The sequence below is a fragment of the Chironomus tepperi genome, unplaced genomic scaffold, assembly GCF_022539635.2.
Source record: "Chironomus tepperi strain 1889 unplaced genomic scaffold, CSIRO-AGI_Ctep_v1 contig_37, whole genome shotgun sequence".
Taxonomy (NCBI): domain Eukaryota; kingdom Metazoa; phylum Arthropoda; class Insecta; order Diptera; family Chironomidae; genus Chironomus; species Chironomus tepperi.
In genome coordinates this window covers 1,785,097-1,807,156 of record NW_027226159.1, presented here as the reverse complement: position 1 = coordinate 1,807,156, position 22,060 = coordinate 1,785,097, and the positions used below count along the sequence as shown (strand labels likewise).

General features: G+C 33.2%; 1 protein-coding gene across 2 annotated transcripts in view; it reads right to left on the bottom strand.

Annotated features, from left to right (window-relative positions):
- snu (ABC-type transporter snustorr) overlaps positions 1-22,060 on the bottom strand; it is a 56,513-nt gene that overhangs the window by 11,226 nt on the left and 23,227 nt on the right. Inside the window, exons 1-3 of one of the 2 annotated variants that reach the window (XM_070650370.1) lie at positions 21,066-21,321; positions 14,004-14,110; positions 1,476-1,637 (exon numbers count right to left, since the gene is read on the bottom strand). In XM_070650370.1, the coding sequence (XP_070506471.1) occupies positions 1,476-1,637; positions 14,004-14,014 (173 nt within the window). In that variant the 5' untranslated portion in view covers positions 14,015-14,110; positions 21,066-21,321. Of the gene's footprint in view, positions 1-1,475; positions 1,638-14,003; positions 14,111-21,065; positions 21,322-22,060 lie in introns of those variants that run through there. The other variant, XM_070650362.1, reaches the window with a different exon arrangement.

Sequence of the window (22,060 nt, the reverse complement as noted above, 5' to 3'; positions counted from 1 at the left end):
GGTCACAAAGCTATACACACATGTGTAAATTATTGAAAAATGAAAAAAAATTTCTCTTGTTTCAACATTTGTGTCCAAATGACCATGCACACCAATATTTATATTTGTCTATACATAAATACCATCAATACGGTCTCAATGTCTAGTAATATCATATAATATATCCATTTCGCAACAACTCGCAATGTGAAGTCTGACACAAATTGGCCGTGAAGCGAGATTATGAATCAGGAGAATGCGATGCTTGGTAAGGTGCTGTTTTTTTATTAATGGTTTTTGACACTTTATTTTGATGAATGAATTTTTGGCTGTTTTCCTTGTTATTTAAAGTAATGTGTTCATTAACATCTAACATTTACTAAATGATCAATGACCATAACCTACAAATTTGAAGTGTACAACTTCTAGTATACATCAGGAAAAAGGAGGGAAATGTCAGCAGGCAATTATTATTACATTTGAATTAATTAATAAAATTTGAAGGTAATCATGAAGTTCATAATAATTTATTTGAGGCTGAAATGTCCTAGCATGTACAATCTCTCAATTTATGAATCAAGTTAATCTGTTGACCCCCCGCGTATCATGAACCAGAGGTCGAATGCAAATTAAGTTTGCAACAAAGTTTGCTAAAAATCATTGAAATTTGTTTGGAATGTTATACTTCACAAGCGATAGCAGAAAAAAAATTTAATGCAATTTTTAATCGATTTTTGACGAGTTGGACCAAGATCAAGTTGACTTCGACATCTTATTAGACATCGATACCAATAACTGTTGCTCCACTGCGGAGTATTTAAAGCTGCAGCTCTTTTATCAGCAAATTGCTTAATGGCAGCTATTTGGATGCCACATGAAAATGACTTAAAGACACCGTGATGGAGCAGTTGTGTAGCATGTCCAAATGGTACAAATCGGTTGATCGATCTAAAATCCAGTTACAGATACACTGACATAACTCTGACTTGATGCTGATTCGATTTAAATCCAGCACGAAGCCAAAGTCACGCCTGGTTTCGAATTTTAGATCGATTCCAAACTTGTGCCATTCTAGGCAATTCTCCCCAGCTCATATCCAAATCTCTACTCAATACAAAAGCTTATAACAAGCTTGAACTTGCCATACATTGACTCAAAATGTTATTGCATTGACCGCTACTTGCTAATACATCTTATAATCAACTAATCCATCTTACTATATTTGTAAATATAATTTAAATTCCATTTGTGTGCATTATAAGCACACACACGCAGAGATGAATACTTAGAGAGTGCCAAGGACGATCGCATTTTTCATTACCAACTTTAAATCTACACTTCAACTTTTTTTTAATTGAAATAACATGAAAAAAAAAAATTGATTGCAATCTATTTGCATTAACGACTCGTAATTAGACTAGAAAATCAGGTAATTAGATGTAGAATATGTATAATATAGCGCAGTTTATGACGTTATATAAAACTTTAATACTTACATCGTTCCTTTGGCTACAGTCATATTTAAATTATTAAGTACTTGATTAGGCTTTGACTTCGGTCCATATGTTTTGAATGCATGCCGTACCGATACGGCATTCTGTGGTCTCGACCATGTCGTCCCGCCATCATCTATTGTGGCAATTGTCTGCTCGCTGCTCCTAGAAGATACAAAAGATGACATTTTTATTAGAAAACACAAATCATTTTTAAAAAAATTAAAAAATTGAAAACAACAAAAATTAAGTTGGCCTTGATTTATTTTTTTCCCATCTTTATTGTCTCGTTGGTGCTGTTAAATGCGAAATGTTGAGGTAATTGATTCATTTTGACTAATAATTTGGCTTAATTTGATAGAAATTGCAATGATTTCTTTGTTTTGATTGATAAAGTGACTAAGGGTGTGAAAATATGAATAAAATTAAAATTGTTGGTTAAATTTGAATTTCAAAAAGCCGTTAATATTCAAAATGTGGCTGATAGTTGATTTTATTGTGGAATTGTTTGATTTGGTGCTTGATATAGCTGAATTGGAGTATTTTAGAGGTTATTTATGATTTTTTGATCAGTTTTCAGCAAAGCCAAATAAAATTGAACTAAAAATCCAAAAAATGCGCTCAAAAATCCCAAATTCCCCACTTACTTAACACAATACAACCAAAAATCATCAACCATCTTAAGAAATGTGATGGTTACATGAAAGAGAGATGATGAAAAAAAAATGAACACGCGAGAAAAAGCTTTTCATGTGAAATTTTTGTGATGCAACCTTGACCTGATTTATTTCCTCTCTTTCTCATTTCAGTCACTCCATCTCATTCGTCTTGTTATGTTTTCCTACATTTCTTACTTATATGCTTACACAAGCATGAAAAAGTAACGACAAATGCAATTTCAGCGCTTTATAGTTTTCACTTTTAATTTCATGTTGTGAAAAAAGCTTTTTTTTTTATTTATTATTTTGAATGACGTTATTTTTACGGCATGTATGCAGAAAGTTAGACACTATCATGTGTTGATTTTGCATTTCTTTTGTTTATGTTTGGCAAGTAAATGTTGTGAAATTACCGCAATTTGTACTTCAAACAAGACATATGGTTGGCTTTGTGGTCGTGAAAAATTTAATTTGAGAATTGAGAGCATGGTGTGCTGTTTGGGAGGTATTACCTGTGGATTATGGGCAGAGTGGGGTATAGGGTATCGAGTCATATATAGGAGAATCTGTCAATGCGAGAGAAAGACCTCTGTGGTCGAGTGGTTAAGCATCAGACCGGATATCTGTATTACTCATTTTAGAGGTCGTAGGTTCGATTCCCACCAGAGACTGATCTCTCAATCATTATGCAGAGTGTTGCCAACATGACTAAGATTCGAACAATGCTCGTGATACTAATCAGACCTTCTAGACACAACTGTCTCATCAACCAATCCAATTCCAAACCTGACTCAATAGTCATCAACCCAAAAAAAACCCCTCTTAAAGGCTGACCTCTTTCCCCATTTATCCAATTCCATTTTTCTATGTCTCTACAATAATTACAATCCACGCATCATAATAATGACAATAATCAAGCAACATTCTTCATCCAACAAGCATAAAAAAAATTTAGCAACTCTTCGCATTTTTCTCGTAAAGTTATTTTCAAAACTCAAAAACCACACAAAGAGGCACAATAAATGTTTCAAAATATTTTTTATGGAAGTGTTAAAAAAAAGGTTTGAAAAATTCGCAAAGAACCTTCCGTAAATTATCATAACAATCAATTATAAAACAATAATAATTCAGTCTTCAAGACCGTCTTTATGTGTGTGCACATCACAACATTGCGAATCATTAATGATCGACCGTTAAAGAGAAACATAAATAAGTTGTGCGTTATGCAACCGTTCTTGACGATGTTGACGACATATGATGAGGGGAAGGAACTTGGAACATGTAAATGCAGGTGAATGCTTGTATTGATCTGCATGATGTGTGTATTGATCTTAATGATGATTAAGCTGACAGAACAAGCATTAATTTGATCATATTATGATGCTCCGAATGTCAGAGCTGGATCAGAGCAATTCCAACGCAGGTAAACATTCTCACATATTTCTCTGAATCAGCACTAAGTAATACACACTATTTCAAACATTAGCTACTTCCTATGCCTTCAGACATTCCATTATGTTGATGTTTTTTTCAACTTGTTGTTTCTTTGGGTCAGTAATACAACATAATCTGCATGCGTCAATTTTCATATGAAAAAAAAAGCAGAAACAACTTTTTAACTTTTTCTTGTAAACACTACTGCCTCTTGCTCAATATTCCGTCTATATGCTTGAGTTAATTGCAGTTTTTACCTTAACATTAATCGCGATATTATTTAGCATTCTTGTTTTGCTTCATAATTCCGTCATACATGCGATTATGAGGTGCATATGAAGTCTTGACAAATGAAATTGGATTTGCTAAGTGAATTCTGGATTTGTAATGGATTTAAGTGAGGATGATGTTTATTGTTTGAAGTTAGAAAACAGACTGGAATGTTTACATATTTTAAGGGGTCTACAACTATGCATAAAAGGGGAAAATCATATAATTTGAATATTAAACGACAGTTGACATCATGTTCTGCAATAGACCGCTAACCAACTTAGAAAAATTTCCAAGAATCCAAAAAACTTTTTGTAAACAAAAACAAACATTTTTCTCTAAATGGCAACAACAAGCTACTCCAAATCATGCATAAACAACTTTAATGTGATAAAAGCAATTGAATCTGTGTTAATTTCATCACAATTATTCGCAAACAGTCAAGCCATCGAACCTTTCAGCATGTAAACACAAACATTGTGTCAATGGTGCAATAAACCAGCCATCGAGCGGTTAATGGACATCGAAACAATAAAGTTTTTGCATTTTTGTTGTTGAACTTTTATTTTATATTGCAAATCGCTTTAGTTAATGCATAATTAAGCATGTGGGGTAGACATTACAAATATTTAAAGAAATAATAATAAAAATTTTTATAGTCAAGTGATGAAATTCATTGAGAATATTGAAGGAAAGCTGCTTAAAGTGATTTTTGGTATGAATCACTATTTTGGATGTAATGGAAATCATAAATTGCCGGAATTAAAGCATTTACATTGATGATTTGGGAATTTTTATTGAAAAGATATTTTTTAATTCCGGTATTTAATTATGCCGACTTTTTGAGCAGAAAACTTGCGAATTAAACCTCCGTTTTAACAGTTATGTGATTTCCGTGAGTTGCTTGTTTAAGGTTTAATTTAATAGAAACTGGACCTTCAGAATATGCATTGGAAATGAGTAACACATAGGCCTAGAAATTTATGGATTTTCCGAGCTGCGAATTAGTCACTATTTGTGAGTGTTAATCAGTTTTAACTGTGAGTAACTCACTTTAGAATAATTGCAATTAAGACCAAATTCCTCGAACGACACAATGTGACAAATTTCAGTTTTTGGGGTAAAAATGAATAGAAAATAGCTTTTGCAGTGTCGTTAAGGCACGAAGACACGTTTTGATCTTGATTTCAAGACAGCGACATAGAGAAGTCCGTGAATCTTTGTCATATCGACCTACAATTTAGTGGATTTTCAAGATGATTTGGACAGCACATTGGTGTACCGAGTCACACAAGTTGCCCACCATTGCTCTTTTTAATGATTAAGTGATCGACTTCTGATAGGAATCGAACCCAATTCCTCCCAAAAAGCGATTCAGATATTCGGTCTATTGTATAACCACTCGGCCACAGATACCTTACTCATCACTGGCAGATTCGCTAATAAATGACTCAATACCCAAGATTCCACTCTGCTCAAACACCACAATAACCTCAGATTGATTAACACTTACAATGTACAATGCATAAAAATAGCAAAAATGTCAACAATTTCATGAAAATTATTCAAAATATATTATTAATCCCCTGAACTTATTTACAAGTCCACATTCATTATTAATATTTTAATAAGCACATTTGAATACTAAAAATCAACTTTTTACATCGAATTACTTTGTAATTTTATTGTTCAAGTCAAATTGATCAGAAGCTGTATTAGCTATTTTTAAAATATTATCAAGTCAAGTTTGCTGACTTGTTGTTTACTAGTATTAATTATCGACGCATGTATTCAAAGATACGCCTATTATAAAATCCTCTAAATTGCTAATTGACTAATTGGAATTAAATCGATTGCGATTTTTAATTAAAATTCTGTGCTGCTCAATTAAAGTCCAAAGATCAGAAACTTTCCTGAATAACACAAATCAGTTGATCAATCAAAAATCCGGCATCAGGACGGGCTTGACTCTGTTTTGATGCTTGATTAGATTTGAGTGCATACATTATGTCGAATTTCGGATTGATTCCGAACCGACTATTCGGGCTTTTAATAACAGAGAAATGGCAAAAGATATTTACTGAATAAGAACTCACATAAAGCAAAAGGTTATGTAAAAATAGAAAAGGTTGAAGAAGAATTTACAATTTGAGTCTAATGATGATTGACGTCAATAGTCAAGTAGAAGGAAAGGTTCAAATTCCTCTTTGAAAAGAAACAGAAGAAGTGGAAAAAGATTTTGGAAATTCCACTAATATTTGAAATTTTAAAACCGCAATCACAAGTTTATGGCTGGAAAATCAAGAAGATGTTACAAAAATGTTGAATTTGTGCTATGACTCAATACAACGACAAGAACTGTGCAATAAGCAATGGACAAAGGAGAAGGTTTAAGTATGCTGTTAGCCACGATCTTTAGAAATCCCCGATGACTCACTAGCTTAAAGCTAAGTTAGAGCACTGACATGTAATTTAGAAAGCGTGGGTTCGAATCCCACTCGGGCTATGTTTTAGGGAAGTCCATTTTTTCTCTAAAGTCTTTGAAGTAGTAAAATTTCAAACAATGAGAACCTCAGTGAACCCGAGCGACACAAATGAAGACGATTCCTCTAAATGGACATCCTTGGGAGATTGGCTTCCACTTGATGTTCATATCGAAGGAACAGTGTCCATGTGACGTCCGTATGGCTTGCATTTGTCCTAAACCATCAGGAAGTATAGGAGCTCTATGTGTTGCTCGGGTCGACGTCAATAAAATTGATTCTCTTTTCTAAATACAAGTTCCTGCATCATGAATCTTCCTGAATTCAGCATTTTTTATTCAAAAGCTTCACCTTCAATCCGTATTAATAACAATTTATAGAGGTCTATATTGCGATTTTTAATCTTCTCTGTCTGTTCTCAAACTCCACAGCATTTAAATACAAAGCTTCAACCAGATCTGATTAAAATGTTTAAGTGCCACTAAGCAGCTCTTTTACAAATTACATTTCCATTATTATAAACCATTTCAAACTGTTTACCAACATCCAGACATGTTCCATAAACTTCACGTGATTTTGAAACAGGAATGAATATTATGTCTGAATTAATTAAAACTTTTTACCATGATACAAGATCCAGTTTGACCACTAACACAACCACAAATCACAGCGAAATTGTACTTTAACCACTCAACTAATAGTCAGTGACTTCACAACTTGTTATTCAATCTATTCCAAAAAAAAGAAGTAATTTTGCATACTTGTGACGCAAGTCATGACGTCAGGCATAAAAATGTTCAATAATTGCTATTGAGTTGTGAGTACAAATGGACTGAAGAGAGCCGATGGAACTAAAAAAATATTTAATGAGACCTTGGATTATTCGTTCCAAAAAAAAATTTACGTGGAACCATGAATCAGCAGAAAAGAAACATCGAAAGAGAATTAAGACAAATAAGAAGCGAAAATTTCGACATCTCGGATGGATTATTATGACTGTAGTGAAATGATGAATTTTTAGGGGTCATTTGGTGTTATTTGAGAATAGTCACGTTAACTTTTGCACTTGATTGTCAAATGTAGCTGTTTATAGCTGTTTTGAAGATCATTAGGAACGAGTTTTTTATGAATTGAGGCCGCAGACGTCTGGTTTAGTATTTGATTTGCGTTCTCAAGCATGGAAGGAGGCTGTTAATGAAGGAAGACAGTCCTGAGCAGTAAAGAAGACCAATTACCAGAAAATGCATGCCGTATTGCTGTCAAAGGTTCAAATTGTCTCTTAAGAAGCTATTTTGTCACCAAAAATGTAATATGATCCAAGCAACCCAAATAAAGAAGACTCTGTGTCTTAAAAGCTCCGAGCAGAGCCTTAAAAGCTATATGGGAGTGCCTTGTTTATTTTGTGTCGCTCGGAATGTGTTTCACTTGGAATTACAAATAAGCTGACAACTGGCAGGAATAGAGCTAGATTCGAGTGACATTAAAGGAGGTTTAAGTATCAAAATGCATTTGTTAGATGGAATGAGCATAAAATCACTGTTTGTAAAAGTAAACGATACCAAAAACACACCCGAAGCTCAACCGAGGCGCTGTCAGATCAACTCTGCGATGTCCTGCCCCTAACAGCCAATGATACCACCTTTAAGTACGATAGTGGTTTTTTTTGTAATATTAAAGCATACCATTTGCCTGTTAGGACGCTACGTAGCTAATGAAGTGATGGAAGCCAGCGATAGAGCCAGCTTCAGGCTACAACTGAAAGATGTCATGGATCACAATTGATCTGTTCGACCACTGAACAGATTTTGACAGACACAAGATCAGCCATAGGACAAGTCACTTAACATTCTTTCCTTATTTCCAAATTATTCTGATATTTTAATGGAACAGATTCCTAATTAATTCATGAAAAATATTGCTAAAATTAAGCTCAACTCTCTACTGTATTTCATTAACAAAAAATCAACTCATTTTACTACCAAACAGCTGGCCAATGCTGATAAGAATCATGATCTTCCATTCAATAAAACGTGAATTATCATAAGTTATGCAGCTATCGATATCCGTATTGATGAGAATGAACGTGAATTTGATGTTAAAATATGAAAATATTCCATAATGTATTCACGTGTGCTGGGGCAGGTTAGATATTCGCCATAGGAATTTACAGAGAAGATCGTTGAACTTTGGCATAAAAGTCGTGTGATTTGAAGTTGCTGAGTCATGTGATGAACTTTGTTATGTGGTTTGGGGTTTTTATGGAAGTCTATTAAGAAATCGACAATAAAATGTCAATGAAGGTTTGAATTGGTCTGAATAGAGTTGAATTAATGATTATGACATCCTGACTATAATCCAAGAAGCTTTGCCATTTTGACTAGATATCCCGAGCGACTTCCTGACTATAACCATAGAAGCTTTGCCATTTTGATCAGAAACCCGAGCGACACATATGAAGTCACATCCATCTGACTGTCATTTGGAGCCTTAACAGCTCCGTTGTAGAGCCTTAAATGCTCTTTTACAGAGCCTACTTCATTTGAGTCACTCAGGAACTCTTCCAAATTCCAACCAAATTCACCAAAAAACCATCAAAATCCCATCACTTAAAAGAACCGCAAGCCTCTCCTTAATCATCAAAATCTTATTCACCTGACACAAAAAGGCAGATTCTCAACAAACATATCTCTGACAAAAGACAGCTTGAATCAAATCACACGATCCAAAAAAACCGGTTTAATTCCTCAGAAAAAAATAATATTTTGGCACACAGCCATTAGTGAATATTCAAGTTCATCAGCTTCTTTTTTGTTGTTGCTAGATGAAAACTCATTCAGGGTGAAGAAGCTGTACGCACTATGGTCTTTAAAACCCACATAGAGAATTTTTGTTGCTGAATTAAAATGCTAATTTGCTAATTTGTGGTTTTGAAAGAGTCAAAAAAGAGAGACTCGATTGATGGGTAGATGAGATTGAATTTGGAAGCGACAATGAGGCTGTTCCTTGAAATCTGAGAACTGAATGTGAATCCAAAAACTGAATTTTAAGGCAGATTCTCGAAAAAATTTGAGTGAAAAAAATGGAACCAATTCACATTAATTACTCATCATGTCACAATAAGTCACAAATTTTCGAGTTAGTTTAAACATTGTCAGACACAAAATCGATTATACAATACAGACAGGTTCGGTGTATATGACATGATGAGGCAATTTAAACACTATTAAATAAATAGCTTAACGGAAGCATTCATAATGATTTGATGGACTGATAAGAGGAGTTTTTGGTGATACTGATTAAGGTATTTTGTGGAATTTGAGCTTAGAAACTGATCGGCGCAAATTCAGATGTTGTCACTCGAGTGTCGAAGCTACTCAAGCAGCACAGCAAACACAGCAGCCCAGCAGTATCTTCCTACGTCGCCGTATTAGCGAAAAGTAGCGAAGTTGGCTTATTGGCTTAATCATGGTTGCTGATTTTGACCTGAATTTGGCGTTGGTTTCGGCAATCGTTTTTTTGGCCATTTGTTGCAAAACAGCTGTCTGTGACAGGCAAAAACCCTACAAATTCATGATAATTTGTACAGTTTTGGAAGAGAAACCATACAAATGATCAATAATTTGTAAGGTTATTGCCTGTCACAGGTACCTGTTTTGCAACTCTGATCTAAACAGACTATCCATGAGTATGCTATAAAAATTGGACAAGCTTACTATATTGATTGAGTTTACTCATGAGCATGTTCATGTAATTGACTATGCTCATTGTCTACTAAGATAAATTGCAACTTTTGGACTTTACAATGACTGCATACATTTAATCTTGACTGAGACTTATGACATTGACAAGATTCTTACAAAGTATTAGCAGGTAGAAGCAATTTAATGTCTAATTTGAATACTTCAACAAAAAATTGGGAATTTTTTGAATTGTAGACACGACGAATCGCGTCAAATAACTTTTTGCAGATTTTTCTAAAAGTCATCGTGTTGCGTCAACAGAATTTCACATAAAACAGGAACTTAATGGATTTTTTATTTCCTACTTAAAAACGATTTTGAAACGTCAGCGATTTATTATCTTAACAGCAGTAAAATATCGATGCAAATGACTTAATAGAGTTAAAGGAATGAATCAGATGGAAGTGACTAACAGGCTGAACTGCTTTTGGTGATTTGAGACGGTTGTATTCAAGATGTGGAATTTGGGGTTGAGGATCAAACAAAAATCAGTTTGTAGCAACGACCAGGTGACTGTCAGTAACTAGATCTACCTTATTTTTGTTCACTCAGGCTTTACGCCTTCTCAAAATCTGTTTTTTAACATTCCTATATGCCAGCAAAAACCTCCAAGACACTAAGAAGCTTAAACTGCATTTTCCAAGTCAAGTCTTTCACATTACCCCAGTTAACCGACATCCAATGACTTTAAACCCAATCAATTCACTATCCACAAAAACTGTCAGCCATCAACTCACATTTAATCTCAAAATGCACGAATTCCAATCGCATCAACTTCACAATTCAACAATAAATCCTTAATTGAGCTTCATAACTCTAGTTCCAACAATAATGACAATATTATATTAAAAACATAAATCTTTAAATGACCAAAGTCAGTTGCCATCAGTTTAATCGAGTTTTGTTTCTATTTTTGCTATAAAAATATAAAAATCCAACATTGAACTCAATGTGCACATGAGCAGCATTCTGGCGCATGACTTTGCTACAAATTAATTTCCATAAAAAACACTCATGAAATAAAAAATTGAAGGAGTTTTGGCACTGAATTAATACCGTTTTCCTCAAATGCACCCGAGCAGCACAATGCGGTTGTGAAAATGGGTCAAAAACAGGTAGACAGACACAGAAGCACAATGTGTTCACTAAGGTCCTGCAACGTTGCTGTAAGACGTGAATTTGTCCCGAGGCGACCTTAACAGTTGCCCGAAAGGCATAGGACGTAGAAAAGGCAACAGATGTCCTTCTAGGGCTGCGTGGGACTGGATTTCACCTGATCTAGCCCAATCCAGGAGTCACGCCCGCCTGGATCAACATCTAAGGTCTATTCTAAGTCGTGTGCCTTTCGGGCAGACGTTACTATTGCCTCAGGGTAACTTCATGTCTTGCAGCTCCACATCAGTGCCTATCAAGCATATTCCACTGTTCGGAATAGATTTAATCAACTAAACAACTCGAAAAACATCAATGGAAGAAATGGCAACGAACCCGCAATGTAAACCATACATTAAAGTCGCCCACACTCGTGCTGAGATGCTTCTGGTGATGAATATTTTATGTAGATTTATTGCATGCTTAAGTATGCAAATTTTATATTGCTTGCAATTACTGAGAAATGAGTTTTAAAGGTTGAAAAAAAATTTGAGGTTAAGTTTCCTGATTTTTATTTTTATGATATTTCCGCCAATTATCAGTCACGTGTTTGCCATTTCACGATCAATTGTAATCAGTTCCTAACGAAATTGCCAGCTATTAAGGAATTTCATTTTTAAAAAATAAGCAAAATTTTTACGATCGCAAAACTCACATGCGATGTTATTCAACGTGAATTTCTTTGCGATTTCGACGACCTTGACGTGAAACTACATAATGAATAAAATTTAGGACATTGAAGTGCGTATAAAATATATATTAACACAAATACACGAGCGCGACGATGACAAAGACGACCAAAAAGAGAGGAAATTTTTCAGACTTGCTGATTATTAAATAATTCAGTCGATTATTATATGGCTGATAATTTTTTTTGGATTTTTAGTGTATATTTTGGAAATTAAGTTTTTTTTGGATGTCATGCAACCATGATATTTTAATTTGTGAATAGGATTTGCACAACTTTTGGTGATAAATGATTGAATTATGAGGATTTGAAAATTGAGAATGAAGACTTGATATCTGTTTTTAAGATTCTGAGCTATTGAGCTTTAGTCAAGCTATAGTAGCTCAATTGTGAACAATTTTAGAACCAATAGGCTGGAATGCCGTCTTGTGATTCTCAGTTACTTCTAAAATTGAGGTTATATTACTGATTAAAGTAGCAAATTTAGTAATATTTTCAATAGGATTCGTAAAAAGCACACTCGAATAGCACAGTCCCTAACAGGCAAAGATCATGCTTTTAGAATCACTAGGATACCTAATAACAGTCGCTTTACCTGTTAGAGAGTTTGATCTTTAGTTCAGCGATACATCACCATATCAACTGCAAGTCGCGATGATCCCTGACACCACCATGACAGTTGATTTTGACCCATTTTTACAGCGATAAATGCTGTTCACCACAATGTGCTCCTTAAGTCAGTGTTTAATGACGCATTTAACCTATACTCTTCTTTAGTCAACATTCGGTCAACAACAAAAGACTCAAATTAGAAGAGTATTTATTAATAGTGAAGTATTGCCAACAACTTTATGGCACACATTATTTATTTTCCTTTGCGTTTGACGCAATAGTCAGCTATTGATTGATTTCAAAAGGTTGATTTTTTCGATACTTTAGTTGAGTTGTTGGTTAAATTTATGAGCTCGACCCGAGCGACAAAAATGAAGAAAGGATTGTTATGGAGCTTATAAGGCTTCGCTAAAGCTCTTTTATTGACATTATATGGAAACAGCTTCCATGTTATTGCCATGGCAATTGTAGCCTGATGAATGACACAAGGAAGAAGTTTCCATGTGGTAAAAATAAACTTTGCTGGATCCCTAAAAGCTCCGTTTAAGAGCCATCTTCATTTGTGTCTCTCGGAGTAATTTTTATAGCGGATAATAACATTAATTTAATGAGGAATATATCGAAATACACTCAAAATAACTGCCGATGAGTAATAAATTGAGATAGAAAAATGAGCATCTTGTACTTGACATTAGCCACGACAATCTCATGTAATTTTGGATTTTACATTTTTTTGTACAGTTAGTAACACAAATTCATCTTCAAATGATCATCATCTATGTAAATTCAAGGTTAAATAAGTAATATACGTGATTAGATCCATGTAATGAATGAATTAAATCTTTTGGACACCTGTTGGTGTTAAACTTGATGTCTTTTCTCTCATTTTGAGAATTTTTGGGACAGAACTCCATGTTTATTGAGAGAATTTTAATTCGGAACTTAAGAAGAAAGAAAAAGTTGATTTTTATAGATTCGACAGTATTTTAAGATTATCTACCTTGTCCCCATCCAGATTCCAATAGAGCAAGTGTAAGCAATCAATATTTATTGATATTGCCGGACTAAGAAGATGTAAAACTTTAAAATTTGAAATAAATACTAAAAACAACACAGGGTATACAACTACAAAAATTACACAAGGGTACATCAACTCACTTCAGTTGCTCAGATAATTCAAATTAAAATTAACCGTTATCAACAATTTTAATGAAAAATCAATCAATTTGGTCTAAATCTCTTAATTCAAGTAATTAATAATTGTGAAATAGAGTAAAATGAAGTAATTAAGACTAGAAAACAAACAGCATTCACTCCACTGATCTCAATCGAAGCGAACTAAGCCGAAATAAAAATTATCTCAATTTTTTTGTGCATTTTTTGCAACTATTTAATAAAAAAGTTAATTAAATCATTGCAAAATTGTAATTTTTTTTTTATGTTTCCTGAGCAACCCAACACAATATTCAATTCCTGTATGTTGAAATACTTACGTTATCAGCATATTTGATGCTATTTTAAATGTTTTTTTAGGCAATTATCTATAGCTATAAATCTTGTCACTTCCGATATTTCCTTCAATTGTGATATTACGGCGATACTGTTATCAGAAAAGGCAGGTAAACAATGATTAGAATCTCACAAAATATATCCACAGGAATTAAAATCACTCAATTTTTATGATTTTCACTAAAATGTTTTGTTTTTGTTATTATTGAAGTAAAAGGTGCACTAAAAAAAGCAGTCAAGTCTTAATGGCCATCGATTGTGCAAGTTTAACGTAAATGGCGAGTAAGAGAGCAAAAAAATACAATTTAATTGGTAACTAAGTGTGTGTCTGTGTGTGCTGCTTGAAACTTAAGAAAACAATTTTTTTAATATAAAATCAAGGCTTTCTGGTCGTAATGCAGGAAAATCCCGTAGCTGTATATTTCAAGAATGAATTGGCACCTAAAGAGTAAGAACCTCCTATACTGCTAACTGTTTTTGAGGTTAAACTCGATGAATGTTTACATTCCAATTTGTTCATATTTAGTTCATTATCGTTACATATGGGCTGTTTTTTGTGAAGGCACAAATGTTGGTTTATTCCATTTATTATTTAATATATGTAGTTGAGGCTGTCTGATGGATTAGATAATCCCACATGCTGTACAATATCCATTAATGACAGTCAGAAAAAATTTAGGATGATGAGATTGAAGTTTTTTTGCATGTCTTTAAGTCATTTAGAAGCAATTACATATGTTAAGTTGTAGGTATGATCAGATATTTCTGCAAATCATTGTGCATCAAATTTGTCGATTGATGATGATGATATTGAGGTTATAATACGACCCGATTGGAACTTATTGTAATGTTGACATGACGGTGGGGAGGTGGGAGTATTCTTAGAGATAATTGACAGGCAACTGGCAAATTTGGTGATTTTCGTCTCTTAGACTTTGTGGTTGACACTTGCCCACTTGATGAAAACAACCAAATTCTTCAATTGACAGCTTTTTGGTACAAAGAACACTGGAGTCTTGTAGCCTTGATCACTTAATTTCTATATATGTCGATCGGGGAAGCAATACAAATTCCAAAGGCGGTTCGAACTCCATGTCACGAGGAGTCACATGGAAGTCACGAGTGTCTCGGGAATAGCCAATGTTAAACAAATTGATCTCTTAAGCTGTTCAGTTAACCTCTTCATATGCAGAATTTTTCCATGCATTGCATTTGTGCATCTATCCTTGAGAATATATCACGAAGCAAAAAGTCATTAACACTTGTATATGTCAAAAAAAAGACTTGTTTTTAGAAAAATGGTTGGAAAATTACTGGTACAATTGTATCCAATATGGCATAAGGTTGGAGCAGGTTATGCAGTTTAGGAATATGGTTGTCTTTTTGGTAGTACAATTAGATTGACTTGGTTACGTCTATAAGATTTATTGTTGTTTTTCATAAGTTTGTTGATCAGTATTTCTAGATATGATCAGGGACATAGCCAGAATGTTTTTAGGGATTTTTGGGAATTTGGCTTCGAGAAACTTTAAAAAAATGAAGAATTTTACCAAAAAAAACGGATTTAGGTCCCCCTGGGTGTGATCTACCTCTGAGCCGAACAGCAGGGCAAGAGTGACTTTAGCTTGGAGATCATGGTTTGGGCTTCCATTACGCGTCCCTGCTACTCCCTGGGTATATGGCTTAGCCTAACGTTAACTACCCAATCTCTCTTATCAATTCTAACAAGCTTCCCACTTCAAAACATCCACAACACACTTCTATATCGATAAAATCCATAAAAACAGCAGTAAACAATTCAATTGCAATAAAAATTCCAAAACAACCTCATTTAAGCATTCACTGCGTTACTCAATGAAAATAAATCTTTCAATTCAAGTTAAGCTGTAAGCCTCCTGTATATAATTTAAATTCTAATTCATCAAATTATTCCATTCTCATTAATTGTAATTAAATCTCAGCTCAGATTACATTTAATTATCATTTTTCCTCAATAAAAAGCGCAATTCCTGCTTCCAATGAAAATATACACTGTTGCATCACTTGATTCCTTGATATCCAACATTTTTCCTACTTTCAATGACTCCAATTGTGGAATTTCTTTATGAATGATAATAAAGACATTTTTTCCACAACAGCACAGCAGGTAGAGACATACAAAGTTCAGTGTGTAAACAACAGCAAAAAAAAATTATTGCACATACAAATGCATACACGTAATAGACATGCCAATTTAGTAACATTAGACACTTTTCTCATTATGCATTGATTACTAACGACAAATGACTTTTATTTTTTTTTTTTACTTCCAATACAAAGTCTTTTTTGATTTTGAGACTTGCAAATAATTAAATTGCTTCGAAAAAGGTCTTAACAGTGATGACCTTTGATTCCAACCAGTCTGTGTGTGTTTGTGAATATGACATGAAATTGCACCTTTTAAAGCGTTGATCTGTGTGAGTTTTGTCGATCGATGCGTAATTTCCTTGAAATTGAGTTTTTAGAGGTGAAATTTGAGCAGTTTGTCTGGTTTATGTTGAGAATTTGTCAACTGTCGTTTAGTATTTGAATTGAATTTGCATCTGCAATTAGTTGATTACCCCTTTTGTAGTTGTTTACCCTGTTTTATGGTTGTTAATCCCCTTCATGTAAATATTTGGTATTTTTCTGATCTTTGAAGAATAAACATTGTTGTTTTTGAATTAAATCCGTGTAGAGTCTTTAATTAAACTTATTAATCACATTCCAACAGGTTTTGTCTTAATTTCGATGAAATCCTTGTTGAAATGCTTGAATTTGACTTGAATTTTTAGAGAATTTTCAATTCAACTTCAGATTTCGTGTTTTCTCCTCAACGTAATCCATGATTTATCAAATTCAAGACTTCCAAGCTTCATATCAACAACAACAGCTTCATATTGCCAAACATTCAAAGATCCAGCTTCAAAAAACATCCAGAACATCCAGTGAAATTCCATAACCTTCAATAAAATGCGTCCAAGTCTCTAAAAACATTCAGAAATTCTCCTTACTAACACAACAGCTACTGATGTTGTTTTGTAAGACGAGTATTTTTTTTCTCAACTCAATGGAACTTGCGCGAATGTGGTTTTCATTGAACAAAAATTTTGTTGTTGTTTTTGTTATAAAGTAATATATTTAATTTTTTTTCTATTAAACTTTAGATCGCAAATTATATAATTTTTAAAATGATTTCGCATTTTTCAACGTCTTAGAAATTAAAACTTGTTACAATGTTGATATTTGAGGAATTTGCTTTGTTATTCTTGAAATTTTTTAACGGAAATTTGAAATTTGAATTTTAAATTTTCACGAAAATTTCAAATTCAAAAATTGAAAAAACGTTGCAAATTGGATTCTGAAGATTCTTGTCAATTTGTCAATTCAGTTCCACTTGTTAGCTTCATCGTCTCACACCAAGCGACATAATCATGATTCCATTATATTCATGTGCTCTTTTTCACTACATCGTACATATTCTATTGTAAATCATCGAACAATTCAATTATGCAAATTTTAACAGTGTGTAAATGCTCACTGCTCGCAAAGTAGTCAATGAATATTAATATTGCAAATCTCAAAATAACAATGAAGAGCCATCGCATCATGCATTTTATTTCTGTTTACATGAACTTGTTGAAATTGCATGACGAAAGACTCGATTTTTCATCTCAATTTTCCACAACTTATCGATTCCATTTCCAATCTGATCGTAGGTATTGTGCATAACACAAAAAAAATTTATCCATTTCGATTACACTCACTGGACTTGCTTGTTTACTTGACTTGACTTGCATGCAAGATGTGTCGCAATTCTCATAATTTCACCTCTCTCGATTCCAATTTTATATATTTTTTTTTTCTTTCGCACATTACAGCAATGAAATGGAAAAAAAAAATTGTTTAGTAAGCTTTAGTCATACATAATATTTGTATGGAGCAGGGTTGGTAAATTATTGAATTTTTTAGATATAACTCGGCATGCATGAAGAGATTTGACTGGTAGCAGATGGAAATGTTACTAGGACGGTTGAGATTGAGGTATCAAGTCACCAGTAGGCAATCTTGTCAGGATGTAAATATAGCTTATATTGTCAGCTGGTTGAGCAACTGGCTAGAAATTTGGGAACTTTTATTACTGCTCAGTCATAAGTTCGATTCCCAATATCTCGAGTGAGTCAAATATCCAATATGGTATCCATATGCACACTATGTTATCCATACAGCTGCCATATGGCATCCAAAGCTTCTAAGCGGAGTCTTCTTCGCTTGTGTCAGTCAAGATAAGTCGATCTCCAAAATCATCATCCAAGATGCCATTCTAGCATGTAACCCGAACAACATACCGACCTTGCTAAGGTTCCACTGTGCCCAAAGGTGTTTTCAGGTTGAATTTGACCCTCTGCAACTTTGAAAATCCTAGCTGCGTCCCAACCTGGGTTACCACAACGACAAGACCCGAAATTACCCAGACAAGACCGATTTCTAAGCGCGAATTTCAATTCTCTCCAATTCGTCGCTCAGTTAAGTAACACAAAGTCCATCACATTCCCAACCCTGTTATGCACATATATATATATTTATTGAATCCATTTAGTAATGATCAAGGAGAATTGATGAAATGAAAGAAAAAAAAAGACATGACTTTTTTGTTGTTGTTGCTGAGAGTGCGAAGATCACGTAACATTAGACACAATTTGAGCTTTTTTTTATAATATTATTTTGAAAGCAAAGCATAAAGCAAAAAGAAAACTTTCAATTTCATTTATTAGCTTTGATGCAGTGTTGCTTGCTTGTTGTGCTTTTAATATGAATTTCATATAAATTACAGCATAACGATTGCCATTTCTGATGGCATTTATAGCAAAAAAAAAGCACCACCAAAATTAGATACCAGACACACACATGACTGTATATTGTTACCATAAGCCACAAAAATACTCTTTTCTTCTTCAAAACTTAAGAAATACACAGCACTACGCGTTATTATTTGATTATGCACAAGCTCCGCTCTTTTTTTTTGCTTTTTTTCTCTTCTCGGATTGTCGAAATAACCAAATATTGAGTAACTTTGAAGACTTTAATTTCGGGGCCAATGATTTTTTATTTTTTTTTTTTATTTCAGCTTTTGTTGGCCGAGCTTTGTTCACTTTTTGTGCACCTTTTGTCTTCAAATTATTGTATTTTTTAATTGATAATGAGAACAATTTTGATGGAATTTTTTTGATTTAAAGCTTTTGATAAGAAAATTATTATTGTCAACATCCGTTGGGTTGATTTTTTGTGAGCTTTTGTTGATATTTTTTAAATGGGCAAAAATTTAATATTTTTTCAAATGTTACTTTGATCGATTTAATTGGCAATTTAGTCACATTAGGAGTTTATGCATTAATATGCATTACTTAATGCATTTATATGTGGGAATTGCTAGTTATTAGTAATATTTTTACGGTTAAATTATTAAAAACTTAAAATAGTCGCAATTTTGCACTCTTAAAGTTTTTCAAAATGTTGATTTGAATTAAATATTTTTTTAAAAAAGCCTACTTAAATTTAGATTTAATTTTGAAATTTCATCATTGAAACTTAATAATTTTTGGAATTTTTGATACATTTTAGTGACTAGAGTTGTTTATTATGTGTCAAAATCAATCTTCAAGCTATCTGCCCGTGCAGTCAAGAAGCATACTCATAAATATGCTCACAAAATTGAACATCCTCAATTATAATGTTTGAGTCCGAGCAGTCAAGAAGCATACTCATAAATATGCTCACAAAATTGAACATCTTTAATTATATTGATTGAGTTTACTCATCAATATGCTGTATTAGGCTCCAATCTTCGAAGACTACTTGAATTGTGTATGGAATCGAGTCAACTTTACCATACATAATCTGAATTGACTTCAAGCTTTTTAAGTATTTATCTTTGGGTCATTGTCTTTTAGAGCTAACTATTCTAGATTTGACTCAAATCCCGAGGGGTCAAAAATACGATAGAACTAACCATAAACTGGATATTCATTTGCCATTAACCAGTTCAGTAACTGCAATTCAATCGAGAATCTTACTTAGCCTAAGTCAATGACTAACTGGTTATATTTAAATCCATTTTCTTAAAGGCATATAATTAATCGGACAAGGCTAATCGCAAACAGCCTTTAGCGAGTCAGACATAAAAAGTGACTTTTCTTTCTCAAACTTGTTGAATTTTATTGATTCTTTGATTCAAGTATTCATTTTTTTGAGATTTCTTCCCGATCAGCACAAGTTTTTAATGGCAGTATTGAATTGTGGCGGCCACATGACGTTCAATTTGCAATTTTTATGGAAGTTAACCTAAAAATTGCCATTTTTAGAAAGTTTAGATAAAAATTGTCATTTTTTAGGGAATTAACTTAAAAATTCCACTTGTACCATGAACATATGCCAGCCACTTAACAACCATGAATCATTTGTGTCGATTGGATTATTTAAAATTTTACAGGGTACGACACTATCATAAAAATTCCAAAAAAAAAAATGAATTTTTTTAAGATTTTTTTCAATCCAAAAGTTGCAAAAATTTACAATTTATTCGATTTTTTGATCAGCAAAATTGTAAAAATCACAATTTTAACAATCTTGTCTAATTTTGGATTTTGTTCAAAAATTTAAACTTTTCAAATTTGATATTTTGAATAATTTCAAAAACAATTTATTCAAGTGTATGAAGTCGAGTCGACCTTATTTGACTAATTTGGTTTAATCCATACAAATTCTTGATGTTCAAACTTGCTCTGCTACGAATTCAATTGAAATCTTCAAAAAATTCAATTGAAATTTTCAATAAATTCCAAAAAAAAACTTCATAAAAATCCACAAAGCTTCATGATTTTTTTTATAAAAATCTTGATAAATTCCACAAAAAAAGCTCACAAATTCAGCTATTCCATCAAAATCCATTAAAAAATTTTCCACTATCAATTTTTCCATTCTTTTAATTTTATTTACTTAATGTCCATTCACTGAATGACTCAACTCACATTTTAGATTATTTATTTTATTTATAGATTTATCTCCGTACTATTGGTGGAAAAAAAATAAGTAGTGCACAATCAATTAGCACTTAGTTAAATTACATCAACAATATTGATTCCCATTAAAGTTCCCGACTCCGATTTTTATTTAAAGTGACTCGCGAGACGTTCCAAATGAAACTGAAAACGATCACAATTTTCTGTCTTTAAACTGCTTCAAAAAAGTTTTTTTTTTTATTTTCTCTCAGAGTAACTCGGACTCTATGGACATCCTATACACGAGCGCGTATATGAAAAAAAAATAAGTTTAATATCTTTGTACGAACGATCCAACAACTTAGAATGTCCAAGAATAACTAAACAACTCACAAAGTCCAACAAAAAAAAAAAAAAAACAGCAAGCAGCAGTAAAAATGAAAAAAAAAGTGTACAGTGTGTGATGCTTGTGAACGAATGAACATAAAGTGGTGGAAATTGAGTTTACATTGATGTGATTGTATGTGTGAGATGTGCTGTGAGGTAACGACGGCTGGTTTTTATACAACTTGTCTTTCTCAAGACATTCTGCACTTATTATTTAGTCCATAAAGAAGGGGCCGAGCACCTATTTCTCACTTTTTTCTCACACAATGTAAACTCGATTAGCTCTCCGAAAAGTTGTGGCTTATTCTCAGCATAAAGTGATGTCGGCATGGCAAATAGCACAAAAAAAGCATCTCCAGCACGGAGATCATGCCGAATTGAAAGTAAATGCTGTATCTTAGCCATATGACTTAATCATACGTACATGCTGCATATTTGTAACTTCTCTTAACGTCTCTCATAACATCAACAATTTCGCAATTTTTGATGACGAATTATGATGATTGTGCATTGTAGAACTTGATTGCAAGATGCAAAAAAAAATTGGAATAGATTGGAAAAAATTTCATTTTATTTTTTAAAGCTTAGCATGTGCATACAATGAAAATTGCGCATCTATATTTCTGCTAATTGCTCAT